Source organism: Elephas maximus, chromosome 22 (genome assembly GCF_024166365.1).
Source record: "Elephas maximus indicus isolate mEleMax1 chromosome 22, mEleMax1 primary haplotype, whole genome shotgun sequence".
Lineage (NCBI taxonomy): Eukaryota > Metazoa > Chordata > Mammalia > Proboscidea > Elephantidae > Elephas > Elephas maximus.
Genome location: NC_064840.1, coordinates 51,366,753 through 51,390,802, shown reverse-complemented (window position 1 = coordinate 51,390,802; position 24,050 = coordinate 51,366,753). Strand labels below are relative to the sequence as shown.

Here is a 24,050-nt window from a genome sequence, read left to right as displayed (position 1 = left end):
AAATCTCTGCCGCGTTCCTTAGCCTTGCCTGGGCTGCTTGAAGTCTATCCCACACATGTTTATTTCAGGGTCAATGAGATCTTCGGGTGGCTATATGTGCAGAATTAGGGGGCACTGTTCTCTTTCTCTATAAGATATACCCAGCTTTCAGGCATAGCAATGCAGAGTCCTGGTGGTTGCATGCCGTGCCCAGCAATGGGTGAAATGAGCTTCAGTACCAGTGGTGGTAAGGCAAGGTGCCCACTGTGGTGGTCCAGCACACCATGTGAACACTGTACATGGCTGCGCAGTTGGCAGGCCTGATCCTTGGGCTCTCCTGGAGATTCCATGACTCTCAATTACTTTCAAAAATCTCTTTATGCTTATTTAGATTGAGTTCTGGTATTCGTACCTGTCAAAATTAAACAACTCTCCAGAAGCCTGGACAATGCTCCAAGACTTCTGGGTGTCTTATCAAAAAATGTACCTGGACCCCTGCAAACCAACCTCATTAATATCTCAAGAATGCTCCTTCTTACTTTCCCGAGGACCTTGCCCACCCTGAAGTAAAGATGGTAGATAAAATAGAAATTTCTTTTTCCTAAGAATCCAATCATTTACATAGTTATTAGACTTCAAGGGCAGCTAATTGCTTTGCCCACATTAGAGGCTGTGTCTACCCACAGACTCTACCTAATGGTATGTATGTGAGAGAGAGGAAGATAGAGTGACAGAGACGGAGATGGAGAGACAGAGACAGATAAAGACAGTCTGAGAAGACAGAGAGAGAGAGTAAAAGAAGGCAGCAAGCTTCATGATCAAAGGAGAGAAGGCAAATAAAGAGGTAGGAAGGGGGTGGCTTTTTCCAGGTCTTGTCCCACATAGACCCTATTGGCCCTGCCTCTTTTCCCAGAAATGAATCATTAACTGGGGAATTTTCTTGTCTTCCACTTCCCCCACAAATGTTGCAAGAGTTAGACAATTTTACAGGGAAGTTTGGTCCTCACACTACTGTTTCCTGCTCAAGAAATCAACCCAGCAACACTTGTGTTTCCTCTCCAGGTTACACAGCCCTTACCCCTGCCACAACCAGAACTTGACTTTTTTATCTTAAACTGAGAAGTAGTGAGAGCCTGAATAAACAAATGCACAATGGCCAGAGCATATATAAAAATACAGAACTCTGGTGGATATAACTCTCTCAGCTTCTGCTTACCTGGGAATGTTTTAACAGAATTTCAGACTCTCGTGGAATACAGACTATCGGGAGCCACTGAGGGTGGATGAAGCCCCAAAACCATTGTTGTGAGATAATCTTTAAGCCTTAAACCAAAAATGTTCCCTGAAGTATTCTTTGAACTGAGTAATAGTTTAGCATAGTTAGTAAAGAATGTCCTCCTTGAGCATTGTACTCTTTTAAAGAATTATCAATATGGTATCAAACTGACAACAGTAACTCAAAAGGTTAGATGAGAAGCTTAGAGGGCAGGGAGTTTATGTTAATGGTGGAAAAATAATTTGGAAAAGGAGAGTGAGAATGGTTGCACAACTTGAAGAACATAATGCCGCTGAATTGTGCAGGTAGAAATTGTTGAATTGATGTATATTTTGCCATGTAAATCTTTCACAACAAAAATAAAACAAGCTCTGTTCTAAGCAATTTATACAAATTAACTCATTTAATTCTCACCACCACCCAATTTTATAAGAATTATCTGGCTTCCATTAGGAGGTCTGCTCTCAGCTAGCACAGGGTCAGTGCTGGAGGAAACCTGAGAGATCATTTAATGCAACCCCTTATTTCAAGAAATAAACATCAAGTTTAGAGAGGAAGAGAGTGACTTGTCCAGGGTCTTTTCACTACCCTTAAAACAAACAAAACAACCTCAGACGATCTCAGGACACAGGAAGACCTTGAGAACAATTCTAGGCTAATGTCTAACCTTTTTAACAACTGTGGAAACAGACCAAGAATAAAGGCTATTTATTCAGAACTGGTCATAGCAAGAGAGTCAGCCACCATCACTTGGTTTGGCAGAGACTCAAAGGCAAGCAGAGCAGTGAGATCAATTTATTCTCGCTTCCCCCACTTCTCCAAATACTGGAAACTGAAATGGCAGGAGATACCATTCCCTAGCCAAAAGACAGCTAGTGTTTTAAGGCGGACAAGGCAAAACACCAGAGACTTATTTTTCTCTGAGCTTCAATTTCTGCAACTGTAAAATAGAACAAATCATTCCCATCTCTCCAGGTTGTTAGAAAAATCAAATAACGGATGTGCAGCACCTGGCCAGTGCATGATACAACCCAACAGTCCCGGTTCAATGCACGTTACTGCCCCCATCCTCCCCCATCCCTGACCTGGAAGGTAGAGCCAGGCTTCTCTTCCATTTCCAGCTAAAAGAAAAGTGATCTAAGAACAGAGACTGAGGCCTTCTTGGCAGAGGTTGGGTTGAGGCACATGGATTTGGTAAGTCTCACACCTGCTCTTCTGCAGCTTGTGCGAGGCGCTCACCATAAGGACACTGAAATAATTTTTAGACACATTTTTAGACGCCATTACTGTCATCACTTGATGTTTTGGGTTCCTCTGTATACCTCCACGACCACTCCACCATAGCTTTCCATCTAATTCTTCAGAAGCTACTGCCCTCAGCTTTAGGGAGCCATTGCCAAGGTACTAATACAAGCAGGTGGCAGCCCCTGCTGGAGTGGAGAACACTGTGCCCTGTGGGCATCTCAGCACCAGACTACAGACACCAACCCTGTCACAGTAAGACCATAACAAGAGCATAGGGAAACAGGCACACTGGAGTACGCTTAGTATTTATAAAACTGCTCTAATTTTCTTTTGGAGGACAATTTGGCTATACAGTCAGTCCCTGGGTTATGAACATCTGACTTACGCACAACCCATAGTTACAAACCAACCCCTTGTCAAAGCCGTTATATTAAAATTTGAGGTATATATAATGGTTCATAAAAAAAAAAAAAGGGCACTACTGTGTGATGTGCATCAAAACATTATTATTATGACCAAGTGGGATTTATACCAGGTATGCAGGGATGGTTCAACATTAGAAAAACAATTAATGTAATCCACTAAATAAATAAAACAAAAGACAAGAATCACATGATTTTATCAATTGATGCAGGAAAGGCATTTGATAAAGTTCAACACTCATTCATGATAAAAACTCTCAGCAAAATAGAAGTAGAAGGAAAATTTCTCAACATAATAAAGGGCATTTATACAAAGCCAACAGCCAACATCACCCTAAACGGAGAGAGCCTGAAAACATTCCCATTGAGATCGGGAACCAGACAAGGATGCCCTTTATCACCACTCTTATTCAACACTGTGCTGGAAGTCCTAGCCAGAACAATTAGGCTAGATAAAGAAATAAAGAGCATCCAGATTGCCAAGGAAGAAGTAAAAGTATCTCTATTTCCAGATGACATGATCTTATACACAGAAAACCCTAAGGAATCCTCCAGAAAACTACTGAAACTAATAGAAGAGTTCAGCAGAGTATTGGAATACAAGATAAACATATAAAAATCAGTTGGATTCCTCTACACCAGCAAAAAGAACATCGAAGAGGAAATTACCAAATCAATGTCATTTACAGTAGCCCCCAAGAAGATAAAATACTTAGGAATAAATCTTACCAGAGATGTAAAAGACTTATACAAAGAAAATTAAGTATACTTCTGCAAGAAACCAAAACAGACTTACAAAAGTGGAAGAACATACCTTGCTCATGGATAGGAAGACTTAACATTATAAAAACATTTATTCTACCAAAAGTGATCTATACACTTTATGCAATTCCGATCCAAATCCCAAGGACATTCTTTAATGAGATGGAGAACCAAATCACCAACTTCATATGGAAGGGAAAGAGGCCCCGGATAAATAAGGCATTACTGAAAAAAAAGAACAAAGTGGGAGGCCTTACTTTACCTGATATTAGAACCTAGTATACCACCACAGTAGTCAAAACAGCCTGGTACTGGTACAACAGATACATGGACCAATGGAACAGAATTGAAAATCCAGACATAAACCCATCCACATATGAGCAGTCGATATTTGATAATGGCCCCAAAACAGTTAAATGGGGAAAAGACAGTCTTTTTAATAAACGGTGCTGGCAAAACTGGATATCCATCTGCAAAAAAATGAAACAAGACCCATACCTCACTCCATACACAAAAACTAACTCAAAATGGATCAAAGACCTAAATATAAAATCTAAAACGATAAACATCATGGAAGAAAAAATAGGGACAATAAAAAAATATATATTTTTTTGTTTTTTCAATACATAGCATAAACAGTATACAAAACATTATTACGAATGCAGGAGAAAAACTAGATAACTGGGAGCTCCTAAAAATCAAACACCTATGCTCATCCAAAGACTTCACCAAAAGAGTAAAAAGACTACCTACAGACTGGGAAAGTTTTTAGCTATGACATTTCTGATCAGCGCCTGATCTCTAAAATCTACATGATACTGCAAAAACTCAACTGCAAAAAGACAAATAAACCAATTAAAAAATGGGCAAAAGATATGAATAGACACTTCACTAAAGAAGACCTTCTGGTAGCTAACAGATATATGAGGAAATGTTCACAATCATTAGCCATTAGAGATTTCATCTCACTCCAACAAGGCTGGTATTAATCCAAAAAACGCAAAATAATAAATGTTGGAGAGGCTGCGGAGAGATTGGAACACTTCTACACTGCTGGTGGGAATGTCAAACGGTACAACCACTTCGGAAATTGATTTGGCGCTTCCTTAAAAAGTTAGAAATAGAACTACCATACGATCCAGCAATCCCACTCCTTGGAATATATCCTAGAGAAATAAGGGCCTTTACACGAACAGATATATGCACACCCATGTTTATTGCAGCACTGTTTACAATAGCAAAAACATGGAAGCAATCAAGGTGTCCATCAACAGATGAATGGATAAATAAATTATGGTATATTCACACAATGGAATACTACGCATCGATAAAGAACAGTGAGGAATCTGTGAAACATTTCATAACATGGAGGAACCTGGAAGGCATTATGTTGAGTGAAATTAGTCAGTTGCAAAAGGACAAATATTGTCTAAGACCACTATTATAAGAACTTGAGAAACAGTTTAAACTGAGAAGAAAACATTCTTTTGTGGTTACGAGAGGGGGGAGGGAGGGAGGGTGGGAGAGGGGTATTCACTAACTAGATAGTAGATAAGAACTACTTTAGGTGAAGGGAAAGGCAGCACACAATACAGGGGAGGTCAGCACAATTGGACTAAACCAAAAGCAAAGAAGTTTCCTGAAGAAACTGAATGCTTCAAAGGCCAGTGTAGCAGGGGCAGGGGTCTGGGGACCATGGTTTCAGGGGACATCTAAATCAATTGGCAAAATAAAAACTATTAACAAAACATTCTGCATCCCACTTTGAAGAGTGGCGCCTGGGGTCTTAAACGCTAGCAAGCAGCCATCTAAGATGCATCAATTGGTCTCAACCCACCTGGATCAAAGGAGAATGAAGAACACCAAGGACACAAGGCGATTACAAGCCCAAGAGACGGAAAGGGACACATGAACCAGAGACTACATCATCCTGAGACCAGAAGAACTAGATGGTGCCTGGCTACAACCGATGACTGCCCTGACAGGGAACACAACAGAGAACCCCTGAGGGAGCAGGAGAGCAGTGGGATGCAGACCCCAAATTCTCATAAGACCAGACTTAATGGTCTGACTGAGACTGGAAGGGCCCCGGTGGTCATGGCCCCCAGACCTTCTGTTGGCCCGGGACAGGAACCATTCCCAAAGCCAACTCTTCAGACATGGATTGGACTGGACAATGGGTTGGAGAGGGATGCTGGTGAGGAGTGAGCTTCTTGGATCAGGTGGGCACTTGAGACTATGTTGGCATCTCCTGCCTGGTGGGGAGATGAGAGGGTGGAGGGGGTTAGAAGCTGGCGAAATGGACACGAAAAGAGTGGAGGGAGAGAGCAGGCTGTCTCATTAGGGGGAGAGTAATTGGGAGTGTGTAGCAAGGTGTATATGGGTTTTTGTGTGAGAGACTGACTTGATTTGTAAACTTTCACTTAAAGCACAATAAAAATTATTTTAAAAAACATTATTATTCGAGGCGGAGCCAAGATGGCGGACTAGGCAGACGCTACCTCGGATCCCTCTTACAACAAAGACACGGAAAAACAAGTGAATCGATCACATACATAACAATCTACGAACCCTGAACAACAAACACAGATTTAGAGACGGAGAACGAACTAATACGGGGAAGCAGCGATTGTTTCCAGAGCCTGGAGCCAGCATACCAGTCAGGTACGGCACAAGCACAGAGACCTGCTCCACCCCCCTGAACTAACCCCGGGAGGGGGACTAGCTGGTTCCACGGGCGGCGTGGGACGCAGCCGTTAGGAGAAGTCCCCGGGAGGCAGTGACTGATCTTGGAGCAGAAAGAGTAGCATCCGAGCCGGGGAACCGTCCCACAGGGATTTGGACTGCACGCAGGTACGCCATAAACACGGAGAGTTGCTCCACCCCCTGAACTAACCCCGGGAAGGTGACCATCCGGGTCGCGCGGGCGGCGTGGGACGCAGCCGGTAGGAGAAGTCCCCGGGAGGCAGCGACTGGTATTGGAGCGGGGAGAACAGCGTTCCAGCCGGGACACTCGGTCGCGGCACAAGCACGGGGAGCTACTCCACCCATCTGAACTAACCCCGGGAGGGGGCCCACCTGGTTCACGGGGGCGGCACGGCCACGCGGCTGGAGGGACGAGAAGTCCCCGGGAGGCAGCGACTGATTTTGGAGTCGAGAGTGCACCGTCCCAGTAGGGGAGCCTTGACGCTGGGCGTGGGGCTGGAAGCGGAGGATCTGACCGTGACTCCAGCGGGCCAGACCCCCCGGGGGCAATCTCCACACAGACAGCACACATAGGCGACGCGCCCGCGGGAATCTCAGATATAAGAGTCATTCCAAGCAAGACAAGCAACTCTGGCTATATTCTGAGGTGCTACTCTCCTATCTCTCTGTTCCCTCCCCCACCCTCCCCAGGCGGCTTCATTAACATCTGAATAGCCTGAGCCAGAGGGAGAACTCTGATAGGGATCTGACTGCAGTTTTTTTTTAGCGGATTTTCTGGAAAAACTAGTTTCCCAGTGATGGCTCGGAGACAACAATCCATATCAAACCACTTAAAGAAGCAGACCGTGACAGCTTCTCCAACTCCCCAAACAAAAGAATCAAAATCTTTCCCAAATGAAGATACAATTTTGGAATTATCAGATACAGAATATAAAAAACTAATTTACAGAATGCTTAATGATATCACAAATGAAATTAGGATATCTGCAGAAAAAGCCAAGGAACACACTGATAAAACTGTTGAAGAACTCAAAAAGATTATTCAAGAACATACTGGAAAAATTAATAAGTTGCAAGAATCCATAGAGAGACAACATGTAGAAATCCAAAAGATTAACAATAAAATAACAGAATTAGACAACACACTAGGAAGTCAGAGGAGCAGACTCGAGCAATTAGAATGCAGACTGGGACATCTGGAGGACCAGGGAATCAACACCAACATAGCTGAAAAAAAATCAGATAAAAGAATTAAAAAAAATGAAGAAACCCTAAGAATTATGTGGGACTCTATCAAGAAGGACAACCTGCGGGTGATTGGAGTCCCAGAACAGGGAGGGGGGACAGAAAACACAGAGAAAATAGTTGAAGAACTTCTGACAGAAAACTTCCCTGACATCATGAAAGACGAAAGGATATCTATCCAAGATGCTCATCGAACCCCATTTAAGATTGATCCAAAAAGAAAAACACCAAGACATATTATCATCAAACTCACCAAAACCAAAGATAAACAGAAAATTTTAAAAGCAGCCAGGGAGAAAAGAAAGGTTTCCTTCAAGGGAGAATCAATAAGAATATGTTCTGACTACTCAGCAGAAACCATGCAGGCAAGAAGGGAATGGGACGACATATACAGAACACTGAAGGAGAAGAACTGCCAACCAAGGATCATATATCCAGCAAAACTCTCTCTGAAATATGAAGGCGAAATTAAGATATTTACAGACAAACACAAGTTTAGAGAATTTGCAAAAACCAAACCAAAGCTACAAGAAATACTAAAGGATATTGTTTGGTCAGAGAACCAATAATATCAGATATCAGCACAACACAAGGTCACAAAACAGAACGTCCTGATATCAACTCAAATAGGGAAATCACAAAAACAAACAAATTAAGATTAATTAAAAAAAAAATACACATAACAGGGAATCATGGAAGTCAATAGGTAAAAGATCACAATAATCAAAAAGAGGGACTAAATACAGGAGGCATTGAACTGCCATATGGAGAGTGATACAAGGCGATATAGAACAATACAAGTTAGGTTTTTACTTAGAAAAATAGGGGTATATAATGAGGTAACCACAAAAAGGTATAACAACTCTATAACTCAAGACAAAAACCAAGAAAAACGTAACGACTCAACTAACATAAAGTCAAACACTATGAAAGTGAGGATCTCACAATTTACTAAGAAAAACGCCTCAGCACAAAAAAGTATGTGGAAAAATGAAATTGTCAACAACACACATAAAAAGGCATCAAAATGACAGCACTAAAAACTTATTTATCTATAATTACCCTGAATGTAAATGGACTAAATGCACCAATAAAGAGACAGAGAGTCACAGACTGGATAAAGAAACACGATCCATCTATATGCTGCCTACAAGAGACACACCTTAGACTTAGAGACACAAACAAACTAAAACTCAAAGGATGGAAAAAAGTATATCAAGCAAACAATAAGCAAAAAAGAAGAGGAGTAGCAATATTAATTTCTGACAAAATAGACTTTAGACTTAAATCCACCACAAAGGATAAAGAAGGACACTATATAATGATAAAAGGGACAATTGATCAGGAAGACATAACCATATTAAATATTTACGCACCCAATGACAGGGCTGCAAGATATATAAATCAAATTTTAACAGAACTGAAAAGCGAGATAGATACCTCCACAATTATAGTAGGAGACTTCAACACACCCCTTTCGGAGAAGGACAGGACATCCAGTAAGAAGCTCAACAGAGACACGGAAGATCTAATTACAACAATCAACCAACTTGACCTCATTGACTTATACAGAACTCTCCACCCAACTGCTGCAAAATATACTTTTTTTTCTAGCGCACATGGAACATTCTCTAGAATAGACCACATATTAGGTCATAAAACAAACCTTTGCAGAGTCCAAAACATCGAAATATTACAAAGCATCTTCTCAGACCACAAGGCAATAAAACTAGAGATCAATAACAGAAGAACGAGGGAAAAGAAATCAAATACTTGGAAAATGAACAATACCCTCCTGAAAAAAGACTGGGTTATAGAAGACATCAAGGAGGGAATAAGGAAATTCATAGAAAGCAACGAGAATGAAAATACTTCCTATCAAAACCTCTGGGACACAGCAAAAGCAGTGCTCAGAGGCCAATTTATATCAATAAATGCACACATACAAAAAGAAGAAAGAGCCAAAATCAGAGAACTGTCCCTACAACTTGAACAAATAGAAAGTGAGCAACAAAAGAATCCATCAGGCACCAGAAGAAAACAAATAATAAAAATTAGAGCTGAACTAAATGAATTAGAGAACAGAAAAACAATTGAAAGAATTAACAAAGCCAAAAGCTGGTTCTTTGAAAAAATTAACAAAATTGATAAACCATTGGCTAGACTGACTAAAGAAATACAGGAAAGGAAACAAATAACCCGAATAAGAAATGAGAAGGACCACATCACAACAGAACCAAATGAAATTAAAAGAATCATTTCAGATTATTATGAAAAATTGTACTCTAACAAATTTGAAAACCTAGAAGAAATGGATGAATTCCTTGAAAAACACTACCTACCTAAACTAACACATTCAGAAGCAGAACAACTAAATAGACCCATAACAAAAAAAGAGATTGAAACGGTAATCAAAAAACTCCCAACAAAAAAAAGTCCTGGCCCGGACGGCTTCACTGCAGAGTTCTACCAAATTTTCAGAGAAGAGTTAACACCACTACTACTAAAGGTATTCCAAAGCATAGAAAATGACGGAATACTACCCAACTCATTCTATGAAGCCACCATCTCCCTGATACCAAAACCAGGTAAAGACATTACAAAAAAAGAAAATTATAGACCTATATCCCTCATGAACATTGATGCAAAAATCCTCAACAAAATTCTAGCCAATAGAATCCAACAACACATCAAAAAAATAATTCACCCTGATCAAGTGGGATTTATACCAGGTATGCAAGGCTGGTTTAATATCAGAAAAACCATTAATGTAATCCATCACATAAATAAAACAAAAGACAAAAACCACATGATCTTATCAATTGATGCAGAAAAGGCATTTGACAAAGTCCAACACCCATTTATGATAAAAACTCTTACCAAAATAGGAATTGAAGGAAAATTCCTCAACATAATAAAGGGCATCTATGCAAAGCCAACAGCCAATATCACTCTAAATGGAGAGATCCTGAAAGCATTTCCCTTGAGAACGGGAACCAGACAAGGATGCCCTTTATCACCGCTCTTATTCAACATCGTGTTGGAAGTCTTAGCCAGGGCAATCAGGCTAGACAAAGAAATAAAAGGTATCCGGATTGGCAAGGAAGAAGTAAAGTTATTACTATTTGCAGATGACATGATTATATACACAGAAAACCCTAAGGAATCCTCCAGAAAACTACTGAAACTAATAGAAGAGTTTGGCAGAGTCTCAGGTTATAAAATAAACATACAAAAATCACTTGGATTCCTCTACATCAACAAAAAGAACACCGAAGAGGAAATAACCAAATCAATACCATTCACGGTAGCCCCCAAGAAGATAAGATACTTAGGAATAAATCTTACCAAGGATGTAAAAGACCTATACAAAGAAAACTACAAAGCTCTACTACAAGAAATTCAAAAGGACATACTTAAGTGGAAAAACATACCTTGCTCATGGATAGGAAGACTTAACATAGTAAAAATGTCTATTCTACCAAAAGCCATCTATACATTTAACGCACTTCCGATCCAAATTCCAATGTCATATTTTAAGGGGATAGAGAAACAAATCACCAATTTCATATGGAAGGGAAAGAAGCCCCGGATAAGCAAAGCACTACTGAAAAAGAAGAAGAAAGTGGGAGGCCTCACCTTACCTGACTTCAGAACCTATTATACAGCCACAGTAGTCAAAACAGCCTGGTATTGGTACAACAACAGACACATAGACCAATGGAACAGAATTGAGAACCCAGACATAGATCCATCCACGTATGAGCAGCTGATATTTGACAAAGGACCAGTGTCAATTAACTGGGGAAAAGACAGCCTTTTTAACAAATGGTGCTGGCATAACTGGATATCCATTTGCAAAAAAATGAAACAGGACCCATACCTCACACCATGCACAAAAACTAACTCCAAGTGGATCAAAGACCTAAACATAAAGACTAAAACGATAAAGATCATGGAAGAAAAAATTGGGACAACCCTAGGAGCCCTAATACAAGGTATAAACAGAATACAAAACATTACCAAAAATGATGAAGAGAAACCCGATAACTGGGAGCTCCTAAAAATCAAACACCTATGCTCATCTAAAGACTTCACCAAAAGAGTAAAAAGACCACCTACAGATTGGGAAAGAATTTTCAGCTATGACATCTCCGACCAGCGCCTGATCTCTAAAATCTACATGATTCTGTCAAAACTCAACCACAAAAAGACAAACAACCCAATCAAGAAGTGGGCAAAGGATATGAACACACATTTCTCTAAAGAAGATATTCAGGCAGCCAACAGATACATGAGAAAATGCTCTCGATCATTAGCCATTAGAGAAATGCAAATTAAAACTACGATGAGATTCCATCTCACACCAGCAAGGCTGGCATTAATCCAAAAAACACAAAATAATAAATGTTGGAGAGGTTGCGGAGAGATTGGAACTCTCATACACTGCTGGTGGGAATGTAAAATGGTACAACCACTTTGGAAATCTATCTGGCGTTATCTTAAACAGTTAGAAATAGAACTACCATACAACCCAGAAATCCCACTCCTCGGAATATACCCTAGAGATACAAGAGCCTTCATACAAACAGATATATGCACACCCATGTTTATTGCAGCTCTGTTTACAATAGCAAAAAGTTGGAAGCAACCAAGGTGTCCATCAACGGATGAATGGGTAAATAAATTGTGGTATATTCACACAATGGAATACTACGCATCGATAAAGAACAGTGACGAATCTCTGAAACATTTCATAACATGGAGGAACCTGGAAGGCATTATGCTGAGCAAAATGAGTCAGAGGCAAAAGGACAAATACTGTATAAGACCACTATTATAAGATCTTGAGAAATAGTAAACCTGAGAAGAACACATACTTTTGTGGTTACGAGGGGGGGAGGGAGGGAGGGTGGGAGAGGGTTTTTTTATTGATTAATCAGTAGATAAGAACTGCTTTAGGTGAAGGGAAAGACAACACTCAATACATGGAAGGTCAGCTCAATTGGACTGGACCAAAAGCAAAGAAGTTTCCGGGATAAAATGAATGCTTCAAAGCTCAGCGGAGCAAGCGCGGGGGTCTGGGGAACATGGTTTGCGGGGACTTCTAAGTCAATTGGCAAAATAATTCTATTATGAAATCATTCTGCATCCCACTTTGAAATGTGGCGTCTGGGGTCTTAAATGCTAACAAGCAGCCATCTAAGATGCAGCAATTGGTCTCAACCCACCTGGAGCAAAGGAAAATGAAGAACACCAAGCCCACATGACAACTAAGAGCCCAAGAGACAGAAAGGGCCACATGAACAAGAGACCTACATCATCCTGAGACCAGAAGAACTAGTTGGTGCCCGGCCACAATCGATGACTGCCCTGACAGGGAGCTCAGCAGAGGACCCCTGAGGGAGCAGGAGAGCAGTGGGATGCAGACCCCAAATTCTCATAAGAAGACCAAACTTAATGGTCTGACTGAGACTGGAGGAATCCCGGCGGCCATGCTCTCCAGACCTTCTGTTGACACAGGACAGGAACCATCCCTGAAGACAACTCATCAGACATGAAAGGGACTGGTCAGCGGGTGGGAGAGAGACGCTGATGAAGAGTGAGCTAATTATATCAGGTGTACACTTGAGATTGTGTTGGCAACTCTTGTCTGGAGGGGGGATGGGAGGATAGAGAGAGAGGGAAGCCGGCAAAATTGTCAAGAAAGGAGAGACTGAAAGGGCTGACTCAAGACGGGGAGAGTAAGTGGGAGTAGGGAGTGAGATGTATGTAAACTTATATGTGACAGACTGATTGGATTTGTAAACATTCACTTGAAGCTTAATAAAAGTTATTATAAAAAAAAAAAAAAAAGAAGTACAAGGTTTCAATCTATTGTAAAAAAAAAAAAAAAACATTATTATTATTATTACTGTGTTATTATGTAAAAGATGTTTTAGTGTATCTAGAAGTGTTTCTTTAATTTTTTTATGCACAGAAAGGTACACATTCACTATATACAAAGACAAACATTTGACTAACTGACGTTACATAGGAGCCATACCTACTTGCTCTGATTTACACACAAATTCGACTTAAAGACTTAGGAACAGGACTTGTTCGTAATCTGGGGACTACCTGTATCTAAACAAAATTATAAGATTATTTAAGCCACTGACCTAGCAACTCCACTTCTAAAGATTTAGCCAATAGACTGGAGCACACAGATATGTGGACAGATGATAGAGACAAGGATATTTACCGCAATGCTGTAGAACTAGCAAAAAAAAAAAAAAAACAATATAAATTAGCCGTCTGTAAGAAGGGATGGTAAACTTGGTTCATTGGTGTCTACTTCGCCTATGCTATAAAATACTATTCCAATGTTAAATAAGATAAATCTGAGAGTACTGACATAAAACATCTAAAGCAATTTTTTTTTTAGCTTCAGAATTTTTTTAAAAAGTGGTTTGTCTGTAAATGCATAGAAAAAGGGACTGCCAGGGGCCTAGGCTTCACATTCCCCAAACCATCTAATTCAGCTTTATGACCTTGTCTGCCCAGGTCATCCTCACATTCACTATGGAGACACACTGGTCACTAAAATAAGCTCTTCATCAAGCAGCCTTAAACTTGGGCCCCACCTAATATAAACGTGTTTTAGAAATAAATTCTGTAATAATTTTGTGATTACAAAAGTGTTACTGCTTTTCTGAATTTAGTATTAATGTGCTAAATGGAAACCCTGGTGGCGTAGTGGTTAAGTAGTAGGGCTGCTAACCAAAAGGTCAGCAGTTCGAATCCGCCAGGCGCTCCTTGGAAACTCTATCAGGCAGTTCTACTCTGTCCTGTAGGGTTGCTATGAGTCAGAATTGACTCGATGGCAGTGGGTTTGGTTTTTTTTTTTTTTTTGGTTTGTGCTAAATGAAAACATTTAAGATTTCATCGTTCCCGTAACCTTGTTTTGGCATTTAATTTTTTTCAAATATACAAGGAACCTCAAAAAGTGCAATTAGCCAGCGACTTAACACACCTGGAAAGGAACTCGAAGTATGTGCACCCCAAACCCCCTCCCAAGAGTTTCTTCAGGATGAGCACCACTGCTGGTTTGTGGTCTCACAAGCTCTGTTAAAAGCGGAGCTTTGCGCCCCTCTCCTGGATCTACAGGTTGAGCCCAGGGGCCTTGGCTGTGTGATCGGGAACGACGGTGTATACACAAGCCCAGTACACGCCGGTATGCAACAAAATGGCTGAAGGAATCTGGCGTAATTGAAGGAGCTGAAGGAGGTAGAGCGAATGTTTCTTCTCACTGCCTGTATTTTTAACCATTTTAGGAAGAGTGCAAAAAGCCAAACCTGTTGCTTTCCAGTAGATTCCGACTCATAGCGACCCTATAGGACAGAGTAGAACTGCCCCCATAGGGTTTCCAAGGCTGAAATCTTTACAGAAGCAGAAGGCCACATCCTTCTGCCGCCGACCTTTTCAGCTAGCAGCCGAGCGCTTAACCACTGCACCACCAGAGACAGAATTTAAAACATTTGCGCAAAAATTAAGAAAGGAAAGAGACTCTGTGTCGCTCTCTTGCGGGGAACCTGGTCCCTCCGCGGCTTGCTGAGAACTTTGCAGCTCCTTTCCTCTCCCTTCAGAGGTTTTTGTAATCTACCGCTGGGGGCGTAGAGCGCCTAGAGCCGGGCAGCGGCGTAGGAAAAGGGAGGCCGGCTCTTCTCGCTCTCGGGCCGGGTCGGTCCCACTGGGCCTGGGGACACGCATTTCTGCCCTCGACTCCACCGACCCGGTTGTCCTGCCCGGGCATGTCCCGGCCTCAGGAGAGCAGGAAGAAGCCCCAGCCAGCCCACCGGGGAACCCACTTTCCTTGCCCGATCCCAGAACACCTGACGCACCCTTCCCGGGCCAAGAATCGAGGCGGGCGACTCACCGGCATCAGGACACAGAAGGCGATGAAGAGAAGCATTTTGGGGCCCCAGAGCTTAGGCCTGGTTCCGCAGGTACGACCGGGGCCGCGGGCGTGCCCCGTCCGGGTCGCAGCCCCGCAGGCGGCCTGCGCGCAGGCTCCCCGCTGTGGCATGACTCAAATTAGCGCTCGGCTTCCAGACCTGCCGCGGTCTTTAAACTTCGGCAAAATCAGTCAGGAACCAATCGATGTATTTCGTACAGTGCGGAATCTTCACCACTAGACCGCCAGTGCGCTGAGATCGCTCCCGCCCTACTGTCTCCACGCGCTGCTCTCAGTGAACCAAGGCGCACTCCTGGCCGGTTGGATCCAAACCAGTGTTGAAGTTCGGCCAACCGGCCCGCAATGGACGCCCCTGACAGTTGAACCTACTTCCAAAGTCTCGTCTGACTCACGCTCTGATTACGACTTGCGCACCCCTTTATGTGCTTCTCGGTGGGAAGAAAAAATGTGAACCAAATCTTTATGCTGACGACTGCAGCGCGCCTGTGGTTTGGTTGGGTGTCTCTGATCTCCGCCCCTGGTGAGATGGGAGGGGCAGCACTGGGCACCACCCAGACGCTGAGCCCTCTGCGGAGAACCCGGTAGTAGTAGGATTCACAGTTCCATTCAAGAGCTTTCTTTCCAAGCTCACCTACCCTCGTAAAACCTGAACTACCTTCCGTCCTCTGTCTTTGGTCCGCTCTCAGCTTCTGATCCTTCTCCCATCCCACCTCCAGTTCATGGGTGTCACTGTATTTGGAGTCCCTTTGTTGCTCTAAAGGAGCCCTGGTGATGCAGTGGTTAAAGCGCTCAGCTGCTTACCGAAAGATCGGCGGTTTGAACCCAGCAGCCGCTCTGCCGTGTAAAGATGTAGCAGCCAGCTTCCTTAAACATTACAGCCTTGGAAGCCGTATGGGGCATCTCTACTCCTGCGAATAAGGCCACTGTGAGCAGCAATCGACTCGATCGCAAAGGGTCGTTGCTCAAAAACTCGGGAAGCGCAAAACTTCCCGAGCATCTCCGTAGCCAGGTGCCTGCCACCAAGCAGACGCTCAATGAACGGATGGATGGACGGAATGAAGGACACAGACTCCATGACGGACGGGGTCCAAATCCAGGGTCACTGGAGGCTTCCACATCTCCCCCCCTTTACCACCTCCCTGTTCCGGTAACTCCAGGTCAATCGTCTCTTCTGGTCTCGGCTTGGGATCACAGTTAAGATGTCTTCTTCGCTCTGCTTCCACTGATGTCAGGGAAGCCCGGGGAACACAATTCTGCCTATCTTCTGGTTTTTCTTTACCTGGGAGATTGTTTAAAACTCGGGAAGCAGCACCGCGGGGAAACTACCTACACAGCACATGAAACTGGATGGACCTGGAGGGGGCACCCAGGTCGTTCCGGCTCTTTCAGCGGTCTCTACACACGCACAGTGCTGAGCGAACCCAAGGCGCTGGAGAATTCCGAATGTTGTCAAGTTACGTTCCTTCGCAAGGCGATTTAGGGGCTGGGAAATGGGTACCAGGCGGCAGGAACCCGAGGGCGCCTCCAGTCCCAGGCCCTGTCTCAGTGTTGCCTGATCCTAAGCACACGGAACCTCGTGGGTACTAGAATCCAGTCCCAGGGGAGCGAGGACAGCCGGGGGAGTTGGCAGCCGCGGTTTGACCCCATGTCCAGGGTCTGCCCTGGACCAATTGTCCTACTTTGGGCAGCTCTTCGTCCCCGCGCAGTTAACCAGTGGGCGCCAAGTTTGTGACCGTACACTGTATGGTCATGGAAAATGGCTCCTTAAAACTTCGACTTGAATTGGTTACTGACTGACCCAACAGGCTTCTGGCCGCTCGAAATTAACTTGAAAGCGGAAATCTTCAAGAACGTTATAGAACAGAGGAAAGGTTTTTCATCTCGCCACGAACCTGGACCTCGAAAGCCCTGCTTCTGTGCAAGGCGTGAACTTGATCCTGCCAAGGGCTGCGCTTACCTGGCCCTGGGGAGGCCGAGCCCGGGGAACTGGGCGGGGTCGGGAGTTCGAATGTGCAGATCGGGCCAAAGAACTTGACTTCGAGAAAAACTCTTCTAGTGTGTAAACGGAGCCATCAGTACAAGCGGAACAGAATTTATATATATTTTTTTAGTACGCGTGGCCTAGGCGAAGGGACCGCGGAAGCTCTGCGGCGCGCCACCAACCGCACCAGGCTTCGAGTTGGTGCCCAGCAAGTGTTTTACATAATGGATCGTCGGGTCACCCTGCCTTGGGCAGGAGGGCATGTCTTTGGGTCCGAAGAACGGGTGCCCGGGATTGCGAGGAGGACGCACCTTCACTCTAAAACCTTTCCCACTTCAGGGTTCTGGGCTGAAGGCCTTTCTTCTTTTAGGGTATCCTGTTGGCAAAAAGTCCCAGGGTGGCCTGAAAGCTTTGCACTCCGCTAGCAACCTAAGCGTTGGCGTTCAAACTCACCCAGCGGCGCCGTGGAAGAAGAGGCCTGCGATCTGCCTCTTCGTAAAGATTACAGAAAAGAAAACCCAATGGGCCAGTTCTACTCTGTAAAACATGGGATCACCATGAGTCCGAATCGACTTAATGCAACAGGATTTTTGGCTTTTTTTTTTTTCCCATTGACAAATATGTGCAAGTTTATTCTAAGGTCCCCATAACCTAACCCCCCAAATAACTAGTTAAACTCTTCCAGAATGTTTTCCCGGCACACACTAGATACGCGTAGAATACACAGAAAAGATTCACACACTTAAATCTTGTTTTGCTAGTTCTTGCTTTTTTTTCCTTTTAACACTATTGAATGTCTTGCGTATTTGCCTTCCTAAATCTACCTCACTCTTTGTAGGAGTCGCACAGAATTCCCTCAACGGTGGGCAGAGCTGAGAACTACCATGTGCTCCACGTAAAGCTGTACTGGGAGGGACCTTGGGTGCTGAGGACAGTGAGGGGGAGCTGAGGCTCAAACTGGCTGAGAGGCTTGTGAACTGAGGTGCCCCCATTCCCTGGCTGTGTGCCCGTGGGACCTTTTCCTGCCCATGGAAAGTGCCCAGGACGCCTGCTTCTGGGAGGAGCTGCCAGGCAGGATCTCCACCGAGCACAGCGTCTCCTTCAGCCTGGGAAGCTCAGCTGTGGGACTTGCAGGAGCACAGCAGGAGCTGCGCTCCTAGAAATGTAGGGTCCAACACATCAGTCAGTCAGAGAAGACGGGGTGTTCTAAATTATTGCGCCATCTCAGAATGGCTATCCTTTTAAAAGCGCTGTTTTAAATTCTAAGTGCCTTGCCTGCCCTAAGGATCCCCTTTTCAAAGTCAATACTGGGGACAAGTCAATCTACCTTAGGTAGTTTCTCAGAATTTAAAATAACCTATGAAAACTTAAATTTTTTCTGAAGATCAGTGGATTGACTATGAGTCGGAATGGACTCAAGAGCAACGGATTTGGACTGACAGTTTCAATTTTACTTTAAAAAATCTAAGTACTTAGTAAGACAGGTAGGTTGGAAAGTACTGCCGTAGATATTTTGCAATAAGTATTTGTTAATTAATTACCAATTTACAATTGAATTACTTAGAAGATTTTGTTTAAAAACATAGAAATGATCCCTTACTGTATATTCCCGTTGGGAAGTTTACATCTTAAAAACTTTAATTATTAGTACTTATATGATTCGATGGAAACCTGATGGTTCAATATTTAAGCGTTTGGCTGCTAACCAAAAGGTCGGCAGCTCAAATCCACCAGCTGCTCCGTGGAAAGCCTGTGGGGCAGTTCTACTCTGTCCTATGGAGTGCTATGAGTCGGAATCGACTGAGGGCAATGGGTTTGGGTTTTTATATAATCTGATAATTTACCTTTTACCCTGTAATTTCATAAAATTAAAATTCTAAATGATAGAACATTCGGGACATGGTATAGATTACCCCACCCCCCAGTGTGGAACCCAGAAGAAAGAATGCTACATGGCTCTGATTATGTCGTTCACTTTATTTTACAGATGAACGAACTCAAGTCCTATTTTGTCTTCCTGACTCTCTGAGTCTCGCGATGGTCACAAGGATTGCATTTTGCAATCTGGGGGTCCCCATTCACATTGGGGCAATGTCATACTTCTTGTCACCTGATTCAAAGACAGGAATCTGAGTCATCTTTGACTGCTCCACCTCCCTTGTGTATCAGAGCCAGGAAGTTACCAGATCCTGTCACCTCGATTGTTAACAGTTTTTACATCTGTCTGTACTTGCCATTTCATCTGCCAAGATACTTATCTTCCTTGCTTTCAGTATCCTAATTCCAGTAAGTTGCCTGTCGTGATTCCTGAGCCCAGGGTGAGTGCACCAGTTGTACCGATACAAAAAGAAATAAAGAAAAGAGACGCTCTGTTGTTCCCTAGCAGAGAACGGTGTCCTTCCTTGACTTGCTCAGGAGTTTGCCACTCTACCCCGCTGTCTCCATAGGTTTTGAAATTCACTCCGGGGTCGTTCAACTTGAGGAACCACAGAGGAGCGGGGAGGGGGCGGCCAATTGCACTTTTCCAGGTTCTTTGTATGTAAAAACGAATAATAAATACCAGAAAAAAAGGTACCCAAGTGATGAAATTTTAAATGTTTTCATTTAGCACATTAATAGTAAATTCAGAAAAGCAATAACACTTTTTTAGTCACAAAACTATTATAGAATTTATTCCTGAAATAGTAGTTTAAATTAGGTGACACCCAAGTTTAATGCTGCATGATGAATAGCTTATTTTAGTGACCGGTGTGTCTCCAGGTTGAACGTGAGGATGACCTGTGTAGACAAGGTCATAAAGCTGAATTAGATGGTTTTGGGAATGTGAAGCCCAGACCCCTGGCATTGCCCTTTTCTATGGATTTACAGACACAACCACATTTTTAAAAATTCTGAAGCTAAAAAAATTGAGACTTCATGTGAATCATCTATGGCAACATAGCATTTGCGCTATCTTCCTCCCTTCTCCCTTTCTTCTTTCCTTCCTTCTTTTCTACCTTTCTTCCTTCTTTCCCTCCTTCCTTCCTTTTTTAAACTGTGAAATGTTGTAGAGGTACCAAAACGTATAGAAAGTAATAGAGTGGACCATAATGTTTTCATCATTTTGCCCAAGAAATAAAATAATTATAGATGCAGTTGAGATCCAAGAAAAATCCTTGCCCACCATCTCCCCTCCCTGTAGCACATTCTTGTCCAGTGGTAGAATCTCTAGGTTCAGGAGATGGAGGTCTCTGTGCTGTTCACTCCACCTTCCCCTCTTTCTCCTGGCTTCCTGGGTCAACCTTCCCCTCAGCCTCATCACCCTACACCAGGGTGTCAAATTCACTTCTTAGCCTCAGGCCCCCCATCAACTGAGCTGTAATGCACTCCAATGCCAATGTTATTTTCCTAAAGCTATATCAAATATAAGATAACAAATTTTTGTGCCAAGTGTTTTGTAGAAAGAGCAGGATCTTTGGGGTGGAATGGGGACATCAGCCACCATCCGCTAGAACCACAAGAATGGTTTCTTGATCAAAGGTGGCAACATATAGAAGGAGAAAGACAAAAACCCAGTGCCGTCGAGTCGATTCCAACTCATAGATAGAAGGAGAGTTGAAAACTATAAACTACATTACACATGTCTGAGACTTTATTATTGTTTATATTATGAAAAAGTCTGTACTGCCTACTTTGATATTTAAGACACTCCCAGAACCAGCATCTTCCTATTTGTGTATTGCTTTCCAATCCATTTCCTTCTGGTTTCTCTTTTAGCCTATTTATGTTTCACAGTTAGCTGCGTTATAGAGAGGGAAAGGGAGTCCTATTACTTATTGTTAAGTTTCCCTAACTGTTCTCCTCCTTCCTATTCGAGAAAAGACTGTTTTCTGACTAACTTTGGAGCTGGTTCCTGGTCACCTAGTCATCCAGAGGAGAGCTCCCCAATGCCTTTCCCTCTTGTCAACATCTAATTTGAAACAAGTGGAAATCCCTATCAGCCTCACTTCCTGTCACCATAATGGCTATAATGGTGTTGCCACAGAATAGGCATGGAGACATTTGGAGATGTCCAGAGTTGGCTTCCTGGCAGTTACCTTACATGGATAGCCTCACAGTCAAAGGCAGTTCCCAGTGCTCCCAGTGACAATGGACATCTGTGGTGCTGTGTATGTGTTTCCTTAGGGATATTCAAAATGCCGTAGCCTAAAGTTAAAATTTTCAGGCTCCTTAGATTTCTCCACAGCAATATTCACTGTCATAAGCAATGGCAAAATGTCTGTAAGATTGGAGGGAAAGATTTTGAGGCTCAAGATTATTGTTTCTAGTCAATTTTTTGTTTGAGTTTAAAAGCAACAGGCAGACATTCTCAAACACGAACAAATCGAAGGAAGTCAGTATCCAATTCAGCCATAAAAAAACCCCTAAACTATCAAATGAACCATAAAGGACTAGTGTTATACACAGAATCCAAATAGATAATGGACTAAGGCTAAACAAGTGGGGAATTAATCAGTGCAGGTTAGAGGGGAGAAATAATGTAGGCAACAAGATCACAGGTTCAGGGCACGGAAGTGGGAGGGAGTTTAAGGGTGTGATTACCTCATCTTCCAGAGCAGGGAGTCAACATATATTATCTAAATTTGAAACAATGGCTGCAACTTGTCAATAGTTCGTTTAATCTTTTTTCTTGACTTTGAAGGGTCAGTCTTTTAGGAACTCTATTAGTGAAGAAAGGTCCCTGGATGGCACAAATGGTTTGTGCTCAACTGCTAACCTAAAGGTTAGCGGTTCGAGCCCATCCGTCGGCACAACAGATCTGCTTCCATTAAGATTACAGTCAAGAAACCCCTATGGAGCAGTTTTTACTCTGTAATACATGGAGAAGCCATGAATCAGAGCCAACTGTATGGTGACTAATAACATTAGTGAAGAAACGGTATCTAAAATTCAACAATTTTTATTTTTACATCAATTTCATTTTTATTTCTGTTTTAAGTAAAATTAAAATAAATATTCCACTTTCATCTTAATAACTTATAAACACATACCACATATTCTGTTTGAGTAACAAATACTTAAGATTTTTACTGGAGTAAAATTTACATACAGCAAAATGCACAGTCCTTAGTTTACAATTTGATGCATTTTGATAAATGTAAACAACTGTGTAACCAGCACCCAGTCAAGATATAGAACATTTCCATCAACCAGATAATTCCATTGTGCCCTACTCTTTTTAATTCCCACCCCTCACTGGCAGCCATTATCCTGATTTCTAGTAACATATACTAATTTTGCTTGTTTTTAAACTTCATATAAATGATATCAAAAAGTAAGTATCCTTCAGTGATAGAAAAATACATTGATTAAAGGTAAAGTTACACAGTTGATTATTGCAATCTCAGTAAGTTGTACACCCGTAAAAAGTTGAACTGGCAAATTGTGTGACAGATATATTTACAACAACAAAAAGAAAAAATAGCTGCTGAAGCTTTTTACATACAATCAAGCACCTCATGGGATTTGATTCCTTGGTTTGGATGTTCAGGGTCATGGTTTCATCGGACAGCCCAGTTAACTGGCCTAAAAACGTGTTTAGTGTTTCTGTTCTACCTCCTAGTTCATTACATAGTGCCTGGGGTCTTAAAAGCTTGCAAGCAGCCATCCAAGGCACAACAGTTGGTCTCTATTCACCTGGAGCAACAGAGGAAGAAGGAAAGTCAGGAATAGGAGGAGGATATAGAAAATGCAGCTAATTGCCTCTATGAGCAACTGCCTTCTTTGCCATGAGACCAGAAGGACTGGATGGTGCCCAGCTACCATAACTGAACATTTTGACAAAAAATTCTAAAGAAAAGTCCTGATCAGGGTGGGGGGGAGGGGATACAGAACAGAATTTCAAATTCTCATGCACTCTTGACTTTCAAGAGCCATGGAGAGTAGATAAACCCCTGAAACTATTGCCCTGAAATAATCTTTAAACCTCAAACCAAAAGTGTCCCATGAAGTCACCCTAAAACCAAGCAAGAGTTTAGCTTAACAAGTAAAAAAGATCTGCCTTGAGCATTATGCTTTTTTAAGAATTATCCTTATGGGATCAAAGTGACAACAGCAACCGAAAGATTAAGCAGGAAACTTAGGGAGCAGTGAGTTTATATAGTGAGGGAGGAACAACTCAGAAAAGCACGGAGAAAATGGTTACACAACTTGAAGAATGTAATTGATGTCACTAAATTGCACATGTAAAATCTGTTAAATTCGTATATGTTTTGCTGTTTGTATTCTCAACAAAATAAGCAGCAACAAAATAAATAAAATTTAGGCAAAAAATAAGTATTTTTTTTTTCTGGCTTCTTTTGCTAACCATAAGCTTTTGAGATTCATCCATGTTTTGTGTGTATCAGTAGTTTATTTATTTATTTTTTACTTGGTGATATTCCAGTGTATGTGTATAACATAATTTATCTATTTGCCTGTTAATTAACCTTTGGATTC

At 42.4% G+C, this 24,050-nt stretch overlaps 1 protein-coding gene across 1 annotated transcript in view; it reads right to left on the bottom strand.

The window, feature by feature from the left end:
• LOC126065324 (tumor necrosis factor receptor superfamily member 10B-like) overlaps positions 1-16,072 on the bottom strand; it is a 92,577-nt gene extending 76,505 nt beyond the window's left edge. The window contains exon 1 of the mRNA XM_049865144.1: positions 15,554-16,072. Within this exon, the coding sequence (XP_049721101.1) occupies positions 15,554-15,703 (150 nt within the window). The 5' untranslated portion in view covers positions 15,704-16,072. The remainder of the gene's footprint in view (positions 1-15,553) is intronic.
• Positions 16,073-24,050: the final 7,978 nt, after the last annotated feature.